General features: G+C 39.9%; 3 protein-coding genes across 3 annotated transcripts; all 3 read right to left on the reverse strand.

Moving 5' to 3' along the window:
* Positions 1–2,968: 2,968 nt before the first annotated feature.
* LOC18017477 lies at positions 2,969–6,965 on the reverse strand. Its single transcript, XM_006398484.2, has 15 exons — positions 6,686–6,965; positions 6,459–6,586; positions 6,235–6,367; positions 5,998–6,154; positions 5,822–5,900; positions 5,591–5,631; positions 5,356–5,472; positions 5,102–5,182; positions 4,625–4,687; positions 4,505–4,556; positions 4,163–4,237; positions 3,717–3,764; positions 3,562–3,597; positions 3,386–3,460; positions 2,969–3,248 (listed from the first exon to the last, which is right to left on the reverse strand). The coding sequence occupies exons 1-15, from the start codon at positions 6,843–6,845 to the stop codon at positions 3,195–3,197; spliced, it is 1,299 nt and encodes a 432-aa protein (XP_006398547.1). The 5' UTR covers positions 6,846–6,965; the 3' UTR covers positions 2,969–3,194.
* A 274-nt stretch (positions 6,966–7,239) lies between these two features.
* On the reverse strand, positions 7,240–7,723 carry LOC18017156. The gene is made up of 2 exons (XM_006398485.2): positions 7,592–7,723; positions 7,240–7,488 (listed from the first exon to the last, which is right to left on the reverse strand). Exons 1-2 carry the CDS (start codon positions 7,665–7,667, stop codon positions 7,259–7,261), a joined length of 306 nt encoding a protein of 101 aa, XP_006398548.1. The 5' UTR covers positions 7,668–7,723; the 3' UTR covers positions 7,240–7,258.
* Positions 7,724–7,992: 269 nt separating this feature from the next.
* On the reverse strand, positions 7,993–10,625 carry LOC18019213 (probable serine/threonine-protein kinase PBL8). The gene is made up of 5 exons (XM_006398486.2): positions 10,258–10,625; positions 9,739–10,173; positions 9,416–9,552; positions 9,188–9,311; positions 7,993–8,741 (listed from the first exon to the last, which is right to left on the reverse strand). Exons 1-5 carry the CDS (start codon positions 10,310–10,312, stop codon positions 8,260–8,262), a joined length of 1,233 nt encoding a protein of 410 aa, XP_006398549.1. The 5' UTR covers positions 10,313–10,625; the 3' UTR covers positions 7,993–8,259.
* Positions 10,626–14,624: the final 3,999 nt, after the last annotated feature.

The raw sequence follows: 14,624 nt of genomic DNA on the forward strand, positions 1-14,624 counted from the left end.
AACCCTAAACCCTAAACCCTAAACCCTAAACCCTAAACCCTAAACCCTAAACCCTAAACCCTAAACCCTAAACCCTAAACCCTAAACCCTAAACCCTAAACCCTAAACCCTAAACTCTATACCCTATACCCTATACCCTATACCCTATACCCTAAACCCTCATTACATTCTAGCTCTACAGTGATATAAAGTAACTGAACATTTCATACCTTAAGCCCTAAACCCTAAACCCAAAAATTAATTTTTTAAAAAACTCTATATACATCATGATTAACATTGATTTGAATGGATAATAAAAAACCTACGTATTTATGTATTAGAGCAAGCTAACAAAAATATTTATAATATTTAAAATATCTTGAAATTAGTGAATTAATTCCTATGAAAATTTAATAGTTTTAATAAATATAATAAATAAAGAAAATAATCTTAAGTACCTCATTACATTCTAGCTCTACAGTGATATAAACTAACTGAACATTTCATACCTTAAGCCCTAACCCTAAACTCTAAATCCTTCTATTTGTATAACTGAACTGAATTTGAATTTTATTGGGCAACTTAATTACTTTTTATCCAGTAATTTTGAAATCTCTATAATCATCATTAATTAGCTAACTAACCTTTATATGATCTTAATCTTTGGAAAATCAATGACAATTGGAAACCCAAACTTTTGTTGTCTTGTTCTTAGATCCATATAGAAAGAATTTATGTATTAGAACTTAATATCTAAAATTTTCAAAAATATATCAAATCAGTGAACTAAGTCATTTGAAAAATCAGTTTTATGAATACATGAAATAAATAAATAAACTAATTCTCATATATCTATTTCAAAAATAACTAACATCTTTTTTTTTTTTGTTAAAGGATTGCTTAAATTGATAATAAAAAGATACAAAAATACAAAGATAAAGAGATGTAACCGCACATCTCGAAATAAAAGAAAATACATGAAGCATAGAGAAGAGAATGAGGAGAAGCAGGAACACATGCTAAGCAGGGTTAAAAGATCTCGACCAACAACCAATGATGTCATGCCGAGACGGGTCGGAACTCAGTAGGCTGAACGCCTTGGATTTCTGCCCCGAGAGAACCAACTGGCAGATTTTCGCCGGAGGCCAAGTGATCCCATCATGAAACCGTCGATTCCGTTTGGCCCAAATCTCGAAGATGCAACCTTGCCATGAAGAAATAAAAAACAGACGAGATAGCCTTTCCTCTGGATCCTGAATGCAACCAGTGGAGAATCGAATTCCAATATGTAGGCGGAGGAAGAATGAGCAAGCCTAGCGATCACCGACTTCCACACCTGCTGCGAGAAAGAACACGCAAAAAACAGGTGGTCTCGTGTTTCTTACAACCACCACACAAAAGACATAATTGCTCTACATAGAAACCCCATCTTGCTAGACGATCCATGGTATGGTTTCGGTTTAGAACAAAAAGCCAAGCTGCGATTGCATGCTTCTGAATTCTCCTCTTAGGCCAAACAACACGATGCCAGTTCACCTCCTCTCTTGATTCTGTTATCATATTCCAAACTTTGCTAGAGGAGAAATTTTTCTGGACTTTATCATTAATAAGCCAGACCGTTTTATCACTCTCCAAGGAGAAAGAGATAGAAGTGATAAAAGCGAACAACTGAAGCTGAGTTTCAGACCTCGCGTGAGGTAAATTCCACCCCTCGGATGAAAAAACATGGCTGACAGTAGAGAAAAGAGGGATACCGAGCCTTGAAGGGCCATCCTGACCCATAAACTTTATCAGAGAACCAAAAGGTGTCCACTGATCCCACCAGAAGAAGGAATCATCGCCATTACCAATAACTGTTTTAATAAACATTGAGGCCTTCCCTCTAAGACTTAACAGTTTTCAAAACATCCAAGAGAAGGAAAAGTTCTTCTCATTCAAAATAACTAACATCATTCTAACAATATATTAACATTACCTAAACAAGTGTGAAATAATATTTTACAATTCTAAAACTTTTATCGAGTAATTTTAAAAATAACTATAAATACATCTTAAATTAGTTGGTTAATCCTTATTTGTATGGATAATAATCAAAGACAAATAGGAACCAAACCTATGCGGTCTATATATATGGATGTACCTATATATTTGGACAAATTAACAACAATTTTTAAAAGTATCTTGAAATTATTATACTAACCCTTATGAAAATTTAATATTTTCAATAAATACAATAAATAAAGAAATTAGTCTCATTACTCTATTACTGAAATACCTCATCACATTCTAGCTCTAGCCTAATATTAACAAATTTATCTACATTCTATATCCTAAAACCTAAACCCTAATCCTAAATCTTAAACCTGAAACCTAAACCTTTAAATTTGTGTAACTAAACTAGTTTTGAGTATTATTTGGATTCTCGAGGATGTGTAAGTGTTACCTATTTCAATATCAATATGAAAAAGAAAAAAAAAAGGACATGAAGAAGACTATATAGGAATAAGCAACAGAATTTTTTTTCTTAAGAATTAAAGCAAGTAATATGAGGACAAAGTAAAGATCGTAAGTAGTGAATGCTATGAATATTGAGAGGAAACTTACCCTATCTGCCGCAGCTTGTAGGTAACATGCTCTCCCCCATTCTGTAAGTCTGTCATATATGTAACTTTCTTGACCAAACAAAGTATAGCTTCGAAGACTAATGAGAAATGAATATGTTTGCACAACATTATCGACTGCAGTTTGTAGAAGAAGTAAATAATTTGTTGAAACAATCCCTCCCATAAAGTACTTTGTTAATTATCAGGAATTTCGTAATGTATTTTTGCAGTTTGATAACACGTACGTTACATCACTTATTTCTGTGTTATCCTTTTAATGTTTCATTTTCATTCATGTTTGTATAGTCATCTCCGGCTTTTTATGATTAATATCTACGGTTTATTTTTCCAGTAATGAAAATCTAGATCAAGTTTGAGACATAAGATTACTCATAATTCATTCTAATAAGATTATATATCCCCCTTCCATCGCCACGTTTCCCTTCTTCAGCAATGATATTGAAGTAATGCAACAAAATAGTCATATTCCTGTCAGAGGTGGCAACAGATGTTTATGATGTTCCATTGGTGTCTTTCAAAGGATCAGAGTTTTGTCCTTCTACAAACAAATGGTGAGTTTTCATTACTCTAATCCACCTCCATCTTCCACATTCAGTTTGTCGGCTGCACTACTGGTGGTATGCAATCCACTTTATATCGGAGAGTCTATTCCACAAAAAAAGAAAGAAAAAGAAAAAAAAAGAGCATATGAACAGATCCTCACTAGTGAAAGCAATGGAAAAGGAGGCTAAAAAAGGATATTGATTCACGTTGTCTGCCGCAAAATGTAAGTATCATTCTACCTTTTTGAAGAAAGTGGAATATGCATTATCCCAAACAAGTTTGTAGTTTCCAGCCATTAGCGTAGAGAAGTTTCCCTGTAGGAATAAACCCAGTGGATGACATTAAACAACACAGCTATGCAACAACAGATTAAAAAAAACTCATAAGCTTCCCCACATATGCACATGGCACTCACCTGGTCAGCTTCATACCGACGGTAAGGTAATATCAGCTGCAATGAGAAAATTCATAATCACCCTTCAGAATCACTATCTGAATGGATATCTTAAAGAATGAGATATAGTGTATTATACGCTTAAAGACAGTTTGGAAACTAAAGAGCACACTCACAGTCTTTTCCCCTGACGCACTTATGTACTCCACGCTAAATCCAATATCCTGGTACATAGAAATAAGAATTTAATCAGAGAACTAGCGTAAGGCTGCTCCTGAGCTATAGATCATCCCGTGTAAAAAAAACAACAACTATTGTTTGTCTTTCACATGAAAGACTCATCACAGAGAAAGATAGGCTATCCACTATGTGCGAGTAAAGCTAACCAGATTTATGCAATAACAGCAGCATATACAATTTTATATATGCAATATGGCAGGTAGAGACGATGTGTGATGCTCTCGACTTGCAACCCAAAGAAAGAAAGAAAACACATTTTTCATGAATTGTTATTGTAACTCCTAAGAGAGAACAATCTAGACACAAAACCAAGCAAGAAAAGCAATCAAATGATTTAAGGTTACATAATGAGGAAACAGCTCGAGGGTTCAAAAGACAATACCATGCTTATCTTGCCTTGCATCAAGGAGAAATCCCAACCAATGTATGAATTTTCGGATTCCACCATCAATGAGACCTAGAGAAACAACAACAAACATCAATCACCGATATATATACATCATAGATGTACTTACGCTAGACTCAAATGCAAGAGTTTATGCTTTTGAGTTTTTTTTTTTTTTTTTTTTTTTGATTCACACCAGAAAATGCGAATGCCACACACTATTGTCGATAACATCACTTTTCACTTTTTTTAACACGACGGAACTCTTGTCAAGAGTCTAAGAATGGCAAAACATTCAGTTTCATTTATAAACTAAGGCATCTGAGGAGAACATATTACCTCATAGGTTCTCCCAGCTTGAACGATTATCTCCTTGTACTCCTCATTTTCCCTAAGTACAAACTCTTAAGAGCTAGATATCATGAACTATAGTGAATCTTTTGAGTGATGGAAGCTAACCTTGAGCCCAATATTCCAGCGGTATCTGCTGAAATGAAGAAGGGGGAATTGGCAAATACATCGCTGGAAAAGCACAAAGCAAAACATTAAATTCTTCACTAGTGAGAAAGCAATGCCAAAAGACGTCTAACCTAATTTGGAACTGCAGAATAAAAACTTTAATCAAAACTGAAAAATAACACAAAACTAATTAATTTAGAGAGAATGTCTAGTACCAACAATCTTAGACTTACTCTAAAGCTTGATAGGAATGCTTTCAGATACTAGCAACAATCTTAACAGACCCAAAACGGATTAGGAGACTAGACAAACTACAAAAGGAAACAAAGGAAAATAATCCCTAAAACAAACATCAACGAAATTTTCCGCAGCAGGAAAGCTTCAAAAGTGAACTTTCCCCAATGTTTGTGTGATCCAGTACATCAAGTACCACGACCCACGACCCTAGAAAGGAAGATGGTAGATGGAAGTTGGTACCTGATAAATGTGACGAATCTTTCAAACTCAGATGTGTAGACGATAGCAGCTTCAGACAGGAGATTCATTTGTTCTTTATTCCTGCTCATCCCACATATAATAAAATCTCACAACCTCTAAATGGGAAAGCTCATTGAGAGATTTCATGAATACTTGAAGCTCGATGATTATTGACTTGTGTGAATTTAAGGAAACTTAATTTAACAACAATAAACAAAAAAAAAAAAAGGGAAAAGATTATCCAACTATCTTACAGTTTGAAGGTATCATATCTTTCCCACAGAAGTGTTAGGAAAACCCGGATTGCCGTCACCATTTTTGTGAGACTGTATAGAGGAGGTCCATAACGTTCTCGTTGCTCTTCCATTGGCCTTAACACAAGAAGATTAATTCTATCTGTTAAAGTATGTTAAGCCTTCTGAATCTTCTGCCACCATAAGTAAACACTCATTGACTTTTTTAAATGAGACCATGGTACATACTACATACCCATCATCATCATTAATTTGTCGAATAAAATCCAACAAAACCTACAAGGTATGAAAAGAAAAGAATCAACAACAAAATCAATCTTCTTTATGCATGAGTATGCAAGAACGGAGAAGCCAAATCCGTATGGCATAGATGCATGAGTATTACGGCAACTGGCGGATAAGAAAAAGAAGGTTATGGTGAAGGGAATAAAAAATTGCCAGAAAGAGTAGAGATGGGTAGGCCTACCTGTGGAACCCCTACCAAGTATTTCACCAGGGTTTTGTAGACACCAGTCGCAGAGCCTAGCTGAGCCAACTGTCTCCTCCTATACATATATATACAGTCAATAAATGCATAATACATACTCTCTGTAAGCTACGAGGCATCAATAAAACAAATTAGAAACAGGTAGGCAGGCTCACCTCTCCATCTGCTGCTTCCAAAGAAGAGCATATGTGTCGCGTATGCTCCCTCCAGAGCTAACCAACGCATCAACCTCCGCCTGTTTGTTCCTCTCCGACCTCTCCTTCTGCTGTCTAATGAGCGTTCCTCGGAAATCTTGAGGCATATAGGTCATAACTGTAGGGGAAAAAAAAACATCAGTACTCATATGAAGCAGTTTATCTCTCTATGTATAACAGTGAATGCGTAGAATCAACCTGTGCTGAATACGCGCTCGGAGTTTTTCGTCTGGAAAGAAATCATAGCAGTCAAAGCGTTATCAATATTTGCCTTGACATGTCGCAACATAGAAGAGAATTCAGCATCTTCGGATGTGGAAGGTTCCCGAAGCTGCACGCAAAACAAAAACAATAGAGATGTCACCATCAGAAGCAGGCGCAACAAGGTAAGGTTGGGACAAAACACGAAGCTCGGGATTAACCTGAAGAGGCCAACGAGATGGTTGCAGAAGAAACAAAATCTCCTCCATCTGCTCCCGATTTTTCCACATATTCTCATCGATTTTGTGAGGAGGCTGCCGATTAGCTTCGTCGATCAGTGAAGCTTCCCCTAGATATAAAGAGGGAAGGGAACGATGATAAAATGATGGGTAAATTCAAAAAGCAGGAAAATCAAAAGCAGGATTGATGATACTATGGGATCGGGGACCTTGTGAAGGGGGAGACTGGAGAGTTAGTAGCTGAATAAGAGAAGCGATGTCAGAGGAAAGCCGAGAAACGTCGTCGGAAAGAGGAGGGAAAGGATATTTGTCGTAGTAGGAAGCGAGAAAAGCCCGGGTGATGGGTACAAGTCCTTCTGTCGAAGCCATGTTCAAAATCCTTGCTGCGATCTACTCACTCACACTCCATGCCACCATCAATCCAAGTCTCTCTCTCTCTCTCTCTCTCTCTCTCTCTGCCGGCGAGGAGAAGACTGATTGCAACAAAATTGAAGACGAGGAGAAGGGATATTCGGTCTTCCGGCATCTTTCTACCCAAAAGGCTTTATTCAAAGGCCCATCTGCCATCCTCTCCACTGGGCCTTTATTTATTACTTTAAAACAAAAAAAAGGGTTGGGCTATCGTCGTCGTCTAAATATATTGTTTTATGATGGATGGATGAATGAATCAAAAAGTGCGCAGACAATCTCTAAGAATTCATTCATTCCTTCATTTCGATATATAATGATGATGATGCTGATGATGATGATGGTCGAAGAAAGAAGGAAGAAACAAAATACAGTTAAATGGAGCAAGAAGTACAATGGCATGACTTGGGAAAAAAGGCGCAAACGCCAAATGGCTTGTTGGGAAGTTGGCAATTGATGCCGAAACAGCAAGGCATGGTGGCACAAGTGATTGAGGAGCAGCATTTGCACTCCAAGCACAGCTCCAACGGCGTCATCAGCTTCCTCCTCCATAATCCTCTGTATTCGATCATCCCCATCTCCACTGGCCACATTTCTTCTCCACCTGCTCACATGATCCCAGCCCAGATGTGATCCGATACCCACACTACTACTACTACTACTACTATCATCCATCCAATCACAAAAGATATATCAATATAATTCACCTTGGCCATGGGCCGTCGTAACCAGAATTGTTGCAAGCAATCCTAGTAAAATCGCACCATGTAAGCTAGGCTCCATAGTTTTCCCGAGTCAAGATAGATTAGGTGATACCAAGATCTGTGTGGTGGATAAAAAGAGTTACAGGTGAGAGAGAGAAAGGGTTTAGTGGGTCACTCCTCCAGATTCCTTCAAGTCCAATCATATACAGCGAAGGCAGCATCAATTTCGCAATATCATATGACCACTACAGTTAGAACAAAAAAAACATTTCCCAATCACACATGTGTTGATGTGTATTATTCTTTATTTCTTGATAACATCATAGGCCAACAGCAGCACTGTTCATCACTATGACATATCTTCTCTTCGCCAGTTAGAATAAGATACTGCTTACACACAAAAATATTCACCTTGGAGTGATTAGAGAAATGTCGACTAATACAAGCTCTATATCAGAGTGCGGATTAACCAAACAACTTCGCTCAATTATAATCATACAAGACTCTAGACAGATCAACACTGTAAAGTGGCAATAAACAGCAGCAACAACAACAACAAAAACAACGTGAAGCAAACCGCATCCATGATTTTTAAGCAACTAGACGTTTGGCTCAGAGAGAAATTACGCAAAAGGAGACACTGCAAACCGACTATGTACACTTGACACTTATCACCGCACTCTGCATGCTGCAGGTCCACCCGGTGAACAATTTGGATTCGGTGACCTGCAAATGGCACCAGGCCCAACGTTCTTCGCAAACCTCCGGTGCATTCTATAATCAGGCACCCCTCCCATTGCAAATGCAGCTCCAGCCGCAGTTGTTGCACCAGGGATTAGGGAATCACCTGTACACTGCAAAGGTTCCAAAGTCTCAACCACATCACTCATCAATGGCCTAGCTTTCGGGTTCTGGCTAAGACAATAATACGCCAAACTGCATGACTTCTGAGCTGCCCTGACAGAGTATTGGTTCTCCAGCCTCGGGTCAATTATTTGCAGCAGTTTTCTTTTATCATTCAGCTTCGGCCGAGCCCAATCAACTAGGTTCTGCTCTTTGCTAGGTCTTGTCTTGTCCACTGATTTTCTTCCTGTCAACATCTCCAGAAGAACAACTCCAAAGCTGTACACATCACTTCTGGCCGTCAGGTGACCTTGTTCATTAGTAACAGAGTCAAGTCAGTGTGTATTTGTGTAATGGTTCAAGCACTTATTGTCATGCAAAGAGAGAGACTTTGTTGCTCGAAATATTGTTGTGAAATACAAGTGCATATTAGAGGCATGGTTCAACATCTCAAAAACTACAATACTATATGTTAAATAACAGCAAGCTCCTAAAGCAGAAATGTCAACTGGTCAGTTTGAATGGAAAGATAAGTTGAAACAGTTCCAGCCAGCCCCAACATTTAGTTGACAACTTAAGCAGCTACCCTATTTTCAAACGGTAGGCGCTATATAAACAGTTGATCATCGCTCCCATCACAGACCAAGTGAAAAAAAAAAAAAAAGGCATTTGCAGGAGCAAATTCGTCAAGATTGTTTATGCATCTGAAATAATAAACTAAAGGGAATATATCTCGCTATATAATGCATGACGTACCAGTCATCACATATTCTGGGGCAGCATAGCCATAAGTACCCATTACTCGAGTTGATACATGGGTTTCATCACCCTGGGGTCCAGCTTTAGCTAAGCCAAAATCTGAAAGCTTGGCTGTGTAGTCCTGCAGGTTCAGCCCAAGCAAGGATATATATTAGCTGTGGACGGATATTCCCAAAATCTTGGAGGAACTTTTTGCAGCGCTGAAAGAAAAGATTAACTAGTTACCGAGTCAAGCAGTATATTGGATGTCTTGAAATCCCGATAAATAACGGGTCTTTCAGCGTTGTGGAGGAAAGCAAGCCCTTTCGCAGCTCCAAGAGCAATCATCATCCTTCTAGACCAAGAGAGCGGAGCTGTGGTTTCTGAAGAGAGGCCATGGTGACTTGGTTAATTATAGACGAGCATGACCAGACTAAAAAAAATAAGAAAACGGAATAAGCTAGAAACAAAACAAAACAAAAACTATGTGCAACTGTGAGGAATAGATGTGTGGTTTCTCATCTGTGTAGCCGACTTGTATACTAAATGGAGAAGGGTGCGGGGATTACTTCGAAAGAGGTGATTCTCAAGGCTGCCTCGCAGCATGAACTCATAAACAAGTAATCGGTGATCGTCCTCGCAGCAGTAGCCAATAAGCTTGACGAGGTTGGGATGACGGAGCTGGCCGAGGAAGTTGACCTCGGTAAGCCATTCACGGTGGCCCTGGAGGCCCTCCTTGTTGAGGACCTTGACGGCAACAGGGAGAGACTTAAGGCCAACGCGGAGATTGTCATCAATGTAGCCCTTGTAAACGGTGCCGAAGCCGCCCTCCCCGAGAATATAGTCGGGGCGGAAGCTCTTGGTGATGGTCTCGAGCTCAAATAAAGTGAAGGGGATGACCTGTGCATACGAAAGAGGAGTGCGAGAGTCGTCCCGGAAGCGAGGAGTAGATGGATCGCTCAGATCTGAGACGGAGCGGGAGTGCTTCTTCTGGAGCTGTTGGGCTGCGAGGTGAACCAAAGAGAAAATAGAGAAGGTTAGAGATGATATAGAGAGAGTGAGAGAGAGAGACAAAAAGAGAGAGGGACCTTGAGCTTGAGGAGTGAAGACGGCAGCCTCGTCTCTAGTACCGCAGTTGCCCATTGTCAACAGGTAGAATGCAGTGGAAAGGATCTCATTCTCAATCTCAAGCTGCAGTACCAAAACCGATTTACCGATTTAAAACCCTAATTGCAACCGGAGAAGACAACAACGAAAGCTCTCAACGCACCACTGGGACTGGGAGTGGTCTTCTCTTCTCTGCCTTTACAATTTACAGGCAGGATGTTGACACAGTCCACTCCATGATGCCGGAAGCTATTGGGCTTTACAATTCTTTAATTTCTCGTATGGGCCATTTTATTGGGCCTTCTTAGGCGTAATATATACTGGGCGGATTCTGCCCTTTTGAGGAAAGGAGAATTGCGGTGCCGTGTGGTACACGACGTACTTACCAGGTACTGTATGTTATTGCTCCTCCTTAGAAGTGGTGGGTGTCTCTCCACCAAAGCAATGCGCATCTTGGTGTACTCCCAAACTCTATATCTATACGGCTCCTTTTGGATTCCTTCTAGCAAACAGAGAGGAGATAAAAAAAAAATTCAAGTTTGATGAAAAAAAAATCAAGTTTGATGAGAGGTGATTTTGCTGATGTATATTAATTAACGGTGGAAGATGGATGAGTTTTTATTCTAGCAGGTTGCTTATAACATCCCTATCCCAGGCTCCTAAGAGAGTGGGGAACTGGGTATGTTAGATCGGCCATCGAACCGCGTTCGGTAGGATGCCGATTTGGTGAGCACACAGGATCGCCAGGAAAACGCCCAGGTAACAATCAACAACACAGACTTAGGCTGATCTCTCTACTAAACATGAAAGACAAGGGAGATGAGGTGAGTAATTGGGATTACTCAGTGAGGATGGACCTTAAGGAGGCCCACAACATCATCGAACTAGCATAAATTGGTTTTAAGAGATCTAATCCTAAAGCAAGCCCAAACAACACATATATAAATATATATATATTTACTTATATATAAACACTTCATTCCTAACAATCAATCACACATCAATCAAGGGTAACCCTACAAACAACTACACAAGCAACGGGTCCCTGGACACGGCAGTAGTGGGCTGCCACATGGGCCCCCATGCCTCACTCGGAAAGGCAACCAGAATAATCTCATCCAATGGTTGGCCTATTACCATACCCATTAGTCAGGTTCACTCTGCCAGTCACACAGACTGATCCACAACAATCACCGAGACAGGCTATGACACTAATGGTCACTCAGACGGCTGCTCATAGCGGTCTCACCAGAAAACTGTACCCAGCGGTCCCTTTGGACGGCTCAATAAACAGTGGATCGCTAATCCACTCCAGCGATGGCTCTAGCCGTGCCTCACACGACAGCGATAGCCAACAAACAACACTGACTCCTGCCTCCAGGAGCCAGTGGTCCTATCAGAGATCTATATGCACACTCATCCATTTCAAAGAATCATCCATTTCTTAAAGGTCCTTCTATTATTAGGATGCACTTTCGGTGATACCAATTGTAACAAAAAGGAACATTAATCAGGTTAACATCACACAATCAATATTTTAAAGTCCAATAAGTTTAGATCCAAGTTCAGGTTAATTATCTCATTCCACCAGCAACCAGCAATCATCAACAAACAGGCAACACAGATCCAGGTCCTAACAATTCTAACAACCCTAACAAGCAGATCTAAGCTTGATCTAAGAAAATACCACTTAAAAGACAACCATGCATATGTAAGAGAGGATGAAGCCACAGAGCCCTCACCTTGGCTTAGAAGGCTGAGAAACAGGAGGATGAGGCAAGGGAGAAGGAGATCTAAGAGGAGATCCATCAGAATCAGCTCCCATCTCACCCAAAGGAGAAAGAGGCGGCGCAGACATCTCGGCTGGGCAAGGAAGCTTCGGCGGCGAGAGAGGCTTGGAGGATGGTGCCGGCCGCGGCAAGGGGAGAGAGAGACACGGCCAAGAGAGAGAAAGAAGAAGAAGAAAACGTAGAGAGAGAGAGGAAGAGAGCAGCTCGGCGCAGGGAGGAGAGAAAGAGAGAGGAAAAAGGTGGCTAGGGTTTATTAGGAGCTTAATGAGGGTTTTAGGGATTTAATTAGGTATTTATATAGAGGTTAAATAGATGGGCTGGGCTTAATGGGCTCTTAGAATGAAATTAGGAAATGCCCAATTAAAAAGGAAATAAAAAGAAAAGGGAATAGAGATGGTTTAATTTAATAAAACCGGAATTAGGAACTGGTAACATCCGATATTTGGTTAACCAAAAGTCGGGATGTTACAATCTTCCCCTCTTAGACAGGATTCGTCCCCGAATCCTATGAGAGAGAAGTTCCTGAAAGGAATTTTGAAGACTACAAACCAAGGGAATCGAAGGCACAAATGACAAGAGGACCTTGGTCGCAGAAGAGAAGGAATTCAGAAATGAACTCAGGGAATGGAAGCAGAAAGGAAATCGGAAAGGAAATCAGAAAGGAACTCTGAGAAGAAATCAGAAAGGAATCCAGAAGATAAGGCTAGGAATAACAGAGAGGAAGACATGAATGAAATCAGAAGGAGGATCAGGAATGAGATCAGGAAATGGGAGCAGAAAATGAAATGGGTCCAGGAGGAGAATTGGAAATGAAATCAGAAGAGAAAGCAGGAATAGAAATTCGAAAGGAGATTAGGAATAGAACCACAAGAAATTATGGCACTATAAGAGATAGAGGCTGAGAGGAAAAGGACAAGAAGGAATAAAAATGAAGCAGGAAGACAATTAGAAATGGAAGTAGAAGGAAAGACAAAATGAAATCAGAAAGACTCAGAAATGATTTCAGAAAGGAAATTGGAAATGGGATTAGGAGGAAAGCAAAAATGAAGGCAGAAGTGAAACCTAATAGAGGGGCAGAAACGGAATCAGGAAAGGCTCACAAATGAAATCAGGAAGGGAATTAGAAGTGAGCCATGGCAACAGAAAAGATAAAGGCTAGGAAAGAGAAAGCAGAAGGGAAGCCAAAGGACACATGGCGCCAAGAAGGAGTTGGAGGCTAAGGGTTTAGAACGCAGAGTGATCAACAGAATCGTGTAGGAGGGAGAGTTTAAGGTATGATGCAATAAAAACATTTTGAGTAAAATCCAAAAACCATTTTATTAATGTGACAAGGAGGAGTATAACATTTTTTTTTTAAGGAAAAATAAAAGAACACTAGCATGAAATCTAACTAGTTCATAAGAAACCTAAAAGCAATCAATAATCCAAACAAATAAAAATAAAGTTATACTCCTTTGAAAACTTTTTTTTTTAAATATAAAAGAGAACAATCAGAGGAAGGATCTTCTTCTGCTTCACTACCAGCGGAAATGACGACAAGCTCTTTGCTAAACTTCACTTGAGGAAAGAAGTGCACTTCTTGCGCGCAGGCTCTCGGATCTTGAACATAGGTCTACGGTAAAAGGAAGGAAGAGAAGGAAAAAGAAATCTATTGGTTGAATTGCTGAGCAGGATTCGATACACACTAAAGCCACCGTGAAATCCTCTGAATCCGGTTAAGAGTGTGAATTCCCAAAGGTATTCAAGCACATCCGTTCTCTTTGGATAACACAACTAGGTTCCTCGCCATTCCGAGATGAAACTCGCCTGACTTTTTACAGTCTGACAATTTCTATGGACTCTTGCGACGCCTGCCTTTTAATACCTTAACTATGTAGACCAGGTCTAAAACCTAATCATACATGTTGATGGCTGCTATAGAACCAAAGATTGCATAGTCAGGACTGGCATCGCACAGTGTGGTAGTTTCAGAACAACCACCCTGGTATAGTTTGAACCACACCAATAACCAGTCTTGTCTAGAGGCAATTTTGTTGCAACTCCAAAGGCAGACTTAACTACCACATGGTTAAAGACATAACCCTCTTCCATGCGGTTTCTCGCGTCCTGAACCTAGGCCCCTAACAACAAACAAGAAAGAGGATAGAAAAAACTATAAGATCAGCGTCCATAAGTTGTTGATTGTTCTAGGTTTGAAAACATTTTAAAAAGATTTTAATAAAAAAAATGTTTTCGCAAACAGTTTTCTCTTTGAAAACAAAAACGGGCGCGACCACTTTAGAACGGAGCTAAAGTGATCTAATCATGGGCTCTGATACCAATTGTAACATCCTTATCCCAGGCTCCTAAGAGAGCGGGGAACTGGGTATGTTAGATCGGCCATCGAACCGCGTCCGGTAGGATGTCCGATTTGGTGAGCACACAGGATCGCCATGAAAACGCCCAGGTAACAATCAACAACACAGACTTAGGCTGATCTCTCTACTAAACCTGAAAGACAAGGGGAGATGAGGGGTGAGTAATTGGGATTACTCAGTGAGGGTGGACCTTAAGGAGGC

This window comes from Eutrema salsugineum, unplaced genomic scaffold (genome assembly GCF_000478725.1).
Source record: "Eutrema salsugineum unplaced genomic scaffold, Eutsalg1_0 scaffold_2, whole genome shotgun sequence".
In the NCBI taxonomy this organism is placed as follows: Eukaryota; Viridiplantae; Streptophyta; class Magnoliopsida; order Brassicales; family Brassicaceae; genus Eutrema; species Eutrema salsugineum.

Excerpts from the sequence above, each read along its gene's own strand:
- LOC18017477 (XM_006398484.2), bottom strand. The coding sequence starts at position 6,845 with ATGGCTTCGACAGAAGGACTTGTACCCATCACCCGGGCTTTTCTCGCT. Across the intron at positions 6,587-6,685 it reads CCAGTCTCCCCCTTCACAAG|GGGAAGCTTCACTGATCGAC; the intron begins GTCCCCGATCCC and ends CTTTATATCTAG. Across the intron at positions 4,557-4,624 it reads GCTGGAATATTGGGCTCAAG|GGAAAATGAGGAGTACAAGG; the intron begins GTTAGCTTCCAT and ends GTTTGTACTTAG.
- LOC18017156 (XM_006398485.2), bottom strand. The coding sequence starts at position 7,667 with ATGGAGCCTAGCTTACATGGTGCGATTTTACTAGGATTGCTTGCAACA. Across the intron at positions 7,489-7,591 it reads TACGACGGCCCATGGCCAAG|GTGGAGAAGAAATGTGGCCA; the intron begins GTGAATTATATT and ends TCATGTGAGCAG.
- LOC18019213 (XM_006398486.2), bottom strand. The coding sequence starts at position 10,312 with ATGGGCAACTGCGGTACTAGAGACGAGGCTGCCGTCTTCACTCCTCAA. Across the intron at positions 10,174-10,257 it reads CTTCACTCCTCAAGCTCAAG|CCCAACAGCTCCAGAAGAAG; the intron begins GTCCCTCTCTCT and ends TTCACCTCGCAG. Across the intron at positions 8,742-9,187 it reads CCCAGAATATGTGATGACTG|GTCACCTGACGGCCAGAAGT; the intron begins GTACGTCATGCA and ends CTAATGAACAAG.